This window comes from Aulostomus chinensis, chromosome 3, assembly GCF_037954235.1.
Source record: "Aulostomus chinensis isolate RoL2024-O1b breed Wild chromosome 3, RoL_Achi_v1.0, whole genome shotgun sequence".
Lineage (NCBI taxonomy): Eukaryota > Metazoa > Chordata > Actinopteri > Syngnathiformes > Aulostomidae > Aulostomus > Aulostomus chinensis.
Genome location: NC_141322.1, coordinates 14771653 through 14778595, shown reverse-complemented (window position 1 = coordinate 14778595; position 6943 = coordinate 14771653). Strand labels below are relative to the sequence as shown.

Sequence of the window (6943 nt, the reverse complement as noted above, 5' to 3'; positions counted from 1 at the left end):
CGGACTGTAACCGCACAGACATTTAGACTGAAAGATGTTAACACCTCCACCTGGGGGGCCAGCTGCTCCACCATCCTGTGCTGCCTCTCACAAAAACTACATGATCCAGTTATGAATGGAGAAAAAAATTGCATTTGTTTTCATCCCTTAAATATCAGGAAGCATCCATTTCCAGAGCCTCTGTGCGCCTCCCGTGGGACTCTCAGGGTGCTCCAGTGTATTTCAGCCTCACCCCACCGTTTTCCTCCTCTGAGCTTCTTGTAATGTCACACCATGTGAAATATAACTTCTAGTGGCATTCTAATAGGGAAGGTGTTTGTGAGAAGGATGCGAGTGCGACGGGGGTGTCATGGTTGTTTGTTGGCGCCACTATCCTAAAGCTGGAGCTTATTTTCTCTCAGGAGCTCCTTCAGCTGGGTGAGTTTCTGCATTTTTTTTTTTTTTTTTTATGCCCAATGACATCAAAAAACACATTCAAGTAAACATGAACTCCGGGTTTGTGAGACAAACATAATAAATACATAAATACTTAACATAATGATTAAGACGAGAGAGGGACTTCGATGTAAAAAACCCAAACTCTTCAGCATGTAGGCCTATTCTGCATCGATCAAAAGAGAAATGAACAATTAATGCCGGATTAAGACCAAGAACATTTTTTGTTTCATTTCATGGGACCTTTTGAGAATAATGACATGAACTGCTGTTTGATGTTTGTATAAAAGAAAAGCTCGCAATGCTTTTTACATATAGTTTTAAATAAATAGTTTTTTTTTTTAAATATAAAACTAATTGAATGTCACCGGGGGAAGTGAGGATCGAACCAGCGACCATCGGGTTGCACTCTACCTCTGAGGCATGCCGCCCCATAATAATAAAAAAAATCCTCTATTTTAAACGTAACCTGCTTCGTATTTTAACACTAAAAATAACCAAGTCTTTAATTACCTGAGGAGGTAAAGGCAGTTTTCTTGTCCCCCTGCAGGGGGCGCTCATCTAAACACAGAGAGAAGCAGGATTCCTTCGCTTCCAATCAGATGACGTCGAGAGGAGCAATGTAGTTTTACTGAGAAAAAAAAAAGAACCACTTCTTCTCAGAAACGCTTTGTCATGTTTAAGGCTTCATGTGAGAGTGACGGAAATAATAGTCAGCAGGTTTCACATATTTAGTCTTATTTTTCTACTCTTTCGGCTGTTGGCAGTTTGACCGGATACTGTTGTTTTGACATACCTAGCTAGCTGCTCTCTGTCCGTCTCTCGCACACTCGATCCTGTTGCCGCACCGCCGTTGTTTTTGTCACAATGGGAGTAAATAAGACTTACATTAGTGTGGGCTATGCCTCGTTTGGTGTTCTCATGGGGTTCTCCGCGTTCCTGGTTTGGAACATCTCGTTCAGACAGCCGTGGACAGCAGCCATGGGAGGACTATCAGGTAAACACCGACCGACCTCTGTCCGCCTGTAGCTGGACACGCTCAACCGTCTTGCACCATCTCTGGTGTTTCTTCTCAAACCTCATTATCAGACTAAATGTGGACTCCTTTACATCCATGAACACTCAAACAAAACAACCCCTAATTTTTGTAGAATTATTCAATATTTGGCCTCCAGCTCAATTGTGTTGCATTTGTTTTTATAGCGAACAACAGGTTTGTTCGCTCTCCTGTGTAGAAAGACCTCAAATTAATTAATGTCACTTAATTAATCAGATAAAACCTGTGATATATCACATTGATGACGGAAAGTCTTACTGAAATCTATTAAAAACATGTAGGTGGATGTTGTTGCACGTTAACTTGTACTGTGAGGGAGCATAGTTGCGTTTTTAAAGTGTTATCCAGCCTACCCAACTATTCAAGAATGCACTAGTTTTCTTGGCAACTGATTCGTTGTTATGTGAATAAATTAGATATTTTACGGCGTAGTGAAAACACATAGGCACTTTCCATTAAGGCTGATAGTGATAGGAGTGTTAAGTAAAGGCTACTGGGTTCAAATAAACAAAGCTAACTTGGTCTCTTTAGTGAATGTGCACTATTATGCAAGGAGTTAATCAGGTGAATCCATTATCTGACCTTTGAGCAGCAGTTTGGTTCTACAAATCCATATCTTTAACCTCTGTACTCCTCAAATTACAGGATGTACTTTAATCAATTACAGAGGTTGGGGATATTTATTACGGGATATTACACTGGCACAGGATCATGCACACATAAATCCAACTTCATTCCTTTACAAAATAGTGTCCAAATGAAAAATCTAAATGAATTTGAAAAACAGGATTTTTACATTCTATAAGGGAACTGGTCGCAACCTGCTCTTGGCCTGCGCTGCTATAATACTTGCAAAATAAATAATGATTTATACTCTTGGTATTATTTAATTTATAGCTTACAAACGTGCACACACCATTTTCTGTGGTAGATGGAGAAGTTTGCGTCATGTTTAGAGATGCAATGATATAGATTTTATCAGTACTGATTTAATACACATCAGCTGATACTGATTCTAATACTAAAGTTTATTTTTTTATTTTTTAAAAGATCACTATTACTTTTTTTCATGAAATGTTTATGGTTACATCATGAGGCTGTTGTACCACATCACCTCTTACTCAAGGAGAAAAAAAATATAAACACAAAAACATTCAATTAAATGTATATCAAAGCCAGTTATTTGGAATGTGTGTATGAACGACGTGTGATGTGATGCGTGAGTTCATGGTCCAGCGCAAGCCAAAGCATGGATCAGCGCCATCATCCTGATATCCAATATGTGACCATTGGCAGTATCGGCACCTGATATTCCCGATCTGATATTCCCTCCCAGTTGGGTCAGTGGAGCTTGTAGAAGTCAGGTTAGTTGTTTAAACGGCTTCACAATGCTTCAGCCAAGAAGAGAGAAGTATGCTTCACTGACTCAGTGTTTTGCAACATGCTGTGTCATGTCTGCTAGTGAAAGTGCACACTCAGCTTCACACTGCCATGACTGAACACACCAGCTCATAGCTGCTCTGATAGCTGTGCGAGCACCTTTCCTTTAAGTGGTAAATGGACTCATTTTTATATCGCGCCTTTCTACCTTACCTCACACACTGATGGTTGAAGCGGCCATGTTGCCAACCTACTCATCAGGAGCAATTAGGGGCTCTTGCTCAAGGGTACTTTGTCACGGTCACCGGGGGTAGTGAGGATCAAACCAGTGACCCTTTGGTTGCTAGATGAGCCATGCCGCCCACAAGTGAGGTTGTTCATGATTTACTTCACATTATTTACATTTCACCAACATTAGCCATTAGTTATTACTTATTCAGTTGTTGGTGTTTCTTCCAACATAAACAGCTACTTTATTTGGTCAGTTTTACATGTAACATGGTTGTGCAGCTGTGTGTGTGTTTTTGAAAACTTCCTCTTAAAAAGTACAATTTGTACAAGCTAGCATGTCTTAATTCACACTCCAAATCAACAGGGGGCAGCATTTGACCAGAAAGTTGGGGTGTCTGTCCCATTTGAGAAAAAAAAAAGGATTGTTTTAAATTTTTTAGAATGAGTTGATGGTGAAACTTTCAATTTACAGCTTGATTTACTTCCCAACACTTACAGTTCATAAGCTTTTGTTAGTTAACGAAAGAATGAGACGAATAGAAGCACCTGCAAGGAGCTGCCTCTGCTTCTTGAGCTGATGTAAATAGCCACACGTTGATTTACGAAATACGATGAGTGAAATAGTAGCGACGTGATAGCAGATATTTGGCATTATTTCAAAAAGCTGAGGGAACATTTGTTTTACTTTAAAACAAAAAAAAAAAACGTGAACATTGTCACAAGATGTTTTCATTAAAAGGATTTGTGCTTTGATTTGAGCTGTTTGGAATTATTCAACAATTAGCTAAACATAGTTAGCATTTGTGTTAGTGTTTGTAAATCCTAACAAGAAAATAAAAGAATTATCAACTTTATTGGTTCAGTATATTTACAGATCATTTCAGAGACCCCTGATGCATATGAAACTTTCTGTTGTTTATCCATTGCAATGGAGGTAAGAGTTAATAATTGTTTTAGTGATATCACCAAGCTACTAGCAGGCTCTGTGATTTGTGTGTGTATGTGTGTGTGTGTGTGTGTGTGCGCGTGTTTGGTCCCTCAGGTGTGCTGGCACTCTGGACCCTCATCACCCACGTCATGTACCTGCAGGACTACTGGCGGACTTGGCTGAAGGGGCTCAAGTTCTTCTTCTTCATCGGGTGTGTCTTCTCCGTGCTTGCGGTCGTGGCCTTCATCAGCTTCCTGTCTGTCGCCATCCACAACCATGAGTGTAAGTTGATCCAGCGCAGACCCCTGCACCTACTGGGGGGTCATCATCACCACCACTGTTCCTCTCAGTAACTGACATTTTAGGGTGGCTCACGAAAGAAACATGAGGCTTTTGCAAGTTGCAGTTGGTGATCACGATCCTCATTAAATCAGACTGCAGTTATGCGTCCTGCGTCTCACGCGGGGTCGATAAAACTCAGTGATGGGACTTCTGAGGTTGTTGTCAAATTCTCTTCACAGTTTTCATGATGATTTTTTTTTTTAAAATGTCTGCAAGTCATCATGTTCCCAAATGTAAGACATTTGTGTGCTGTAACAAATCTCCTGGGAGATTGAATTACTAATTTAGTATTAGCTCGCGAATACTAGCTAGTTAGCATGATAAGTGTTTGAATTTTATGTTTCAAGTATTCAACACTGCAGATTCTTGACACGGCTCCATGCATGAATGTGTTTTCAACATAGAACTGTGTTTTCCCTCTTGGTTAACGGTGCCCTAGATGCTTCATTCAGGCACATGACGTGTGTCTCTGCTGCAGCCATCATGTAGCGGTGTTGGGATCCATTCAAAACCCAGGATGAATTAGGCTTTTGTGATGCTATATCAAAAAAGGCTTCATTGTATGTGTGTACTTATTTCAACTAATTTTATTTGTGAATCATAAAGTCACTGATGAGTTTATCACTGGCACTTTTCACGCAGTGCAAGTTGTGTCCGTATTCTTAATACATTTACAGAGACTCAATAATTCCCTCAAGAGCAACCTCTCGGCAACAGCCGTGAGGAAATACTTCCTTGTATGAGGAAGTAACCTTGAGCATCCATCTGCCTGAGAGGGAGAGAGATCAGATATGTGCCATGCACCTTGGGGCACATGCTTTTCACATTCATGCTTCTTGCATGTCTTTACATTGCGTCAATGTGATGTGAGATAAAAGACAAATTGCTTTTATTAGTCTGCTTCCCATCATGCAAGCCCTTACATGCTGTTGAAAAAAGAAGCATCAGAAAATACTTCTCTTTAGTTGATTACACTTCAGATCAACAAGCTCCATAATCAGTTGCTTGAAACACTCAGTAGACCTGTGACTCTGCTCCTCTGTGAGCCAAAAACATGTGTTGAGTGACGCACTCAGCCTGAGGGGTCTCCTGCATACTGAACCAGCTTATCAACATTCCTGATACCTTCTACAACTGAGTGGAAAATGACAAATCATTCCTATCAGTCATTCTAAGTTTTGCCCCCACCAAAAAATCATTCCTGCAACTTGTTGTGGAGGCGTTTGAGTGGCCTGTTGGAAACCTGACCTGGACAGCAGCAGGCCCTCACTAACCCTGCTGGCTGAGGCTAATAGGAAACGCTCCCAGGAGAGTGGAGCCGTTGCAGGATAGAAGCCTGGTGGTTTGGGACCAGCACATATGATTAAATACACATTGTAAACCCTAAATGTAGCAGTGCTTCAAATTCCTCTGTGTGGCCAGTTTAGCATGGAGCTGCTTCTAAAACTGCTTAAATGCTGGATTCTAATCTGTGTGTCTGCCCCCCCCCACAGCCCTGACTGACCCCAGCAGTCTCTACCTGTCTTGTGTTTGGAGCTTCATGAGTCTGAAGTGGTCCTTCCTCTTGTCCTTGACTGCTCATCGCTACCGCAAAGAGTTTGCTGACATCAGCATCCTCAGTGATTTCTAAGGCTCTTGACCGCCACACAGTAACTCTACGGACCGGCTCGCAGCAGCGTGGTGAAGGGATGGAGGACACCTCAGAGGGATCGGACTAGTGGCCCTGGTTACCCCGGGCCCATCTCTCAGCCAGTCAGTGTTTTCATCACATTTGTTAGTGAACCGGTCGCTATATAGACACACCAAACCCTGTTTTTTAGGATCCTTGATAGGTTGTACTCTGCTGGATCTTCACGACCCCTACACTTCTGCCTCATGACACCATGAATCGAAAACAGGGGGCTCTGAAACGAACACCTCAGTGTTTTCTCTTGCAGTTTCATGCATAGCCACTAGAGGGTCTCACTCTTCCAACAATACGACAGAGCGTGTTCTTGAGTCCCAACTTTATGGTATTGCCTCTGTATTTGTTTCTGATGATGACGAAGTTCTGAATGAGTGATGAAGTATTCGTACACATAAAAATAGCTTTTTCACAGAGCGACAACTTTTAAATCTTTATAATTAAGTGTGGATGTACATCATCGTGTGTTGCTCCCTGACAATTCACCACTGATTGTGTGTCAGGTCAGCCAAAAACCCCTCAGCATCAATAGGAATGCGTTCATGTGCAATCTCAAATCAGCACCACATGTCCTGGTTTTTATTTTTATATATATATATATATATATATATATATATATATATATATATATATATATATATATATATATATATATATATATATATATATATATATATATATATATATATATATATATATATATATATATATATATATATATATATATATATATATATATATATATATATATATATATATATATAATGTCCTTGGATCTGAGGTATGACTCTGCATTTTCTATATTATGAAGGATTTTTGTAATGTTTTTTATCAGTGGAACAAAATCAGCGTTTGAAAATGAGTGTAGATGGAATCTCACGGAGGG

The 6943-nt window shown here is 40.3% G+C and overlaps 1 protein-coding gene across 1 annotated transcript; it reads left to right on the top strand.

Moving 5' to 3' along the window:
- The first annotated feature begins 994 nt into the window (after nucleotides 1-994).
- Nucleotides 995-6675, top strand: slc48a1b (solute carrier family 48 member 1b). The gene is made up of 3 exons (XM_086198873.1): nucleotides 995-1432; nucleotides 4146-4313; nucleotides 5867-6675. Exons 1-3 carry the CDS (start codon nucleotides 1303-1305, stop codon nucleotides 6001-6003), a joined length of 435 nt encoding a protein of 144 aa, XP_086054999.1. The 5' UTR covers nucleotides 995-1302; the 3' UTR covers nucleotides 6004-6675.
- The last annotated feature ends 268 nt before the right edge of the window (nucleotides 6676-6943 follow it).

Bases quoted from the DNA above. Each gene is read 5' to 3' on its own strand.
- slc48a1b (XM_086198873.1), top strand. From the start codon at position 1,303: ATGGGAGTAAATAAGACTTACATTAGTGTGGGCTATGCCTCGTTTGGT. The intron at 1,433-4,145 runs GTAAACACCGAC...TTGGTCCCTCAG, and splicing joins AGCCATGGGAGGACTATCAG to GTGTGCTGGCACTCTGGACC. The intron at 4,314-5,866 runs GTAAGTTGATCC...CCCCCCCCACAG, and splicing joins CGCCATCCACAACCATGAGT to CCCTGACTGACCCCAGCAGT.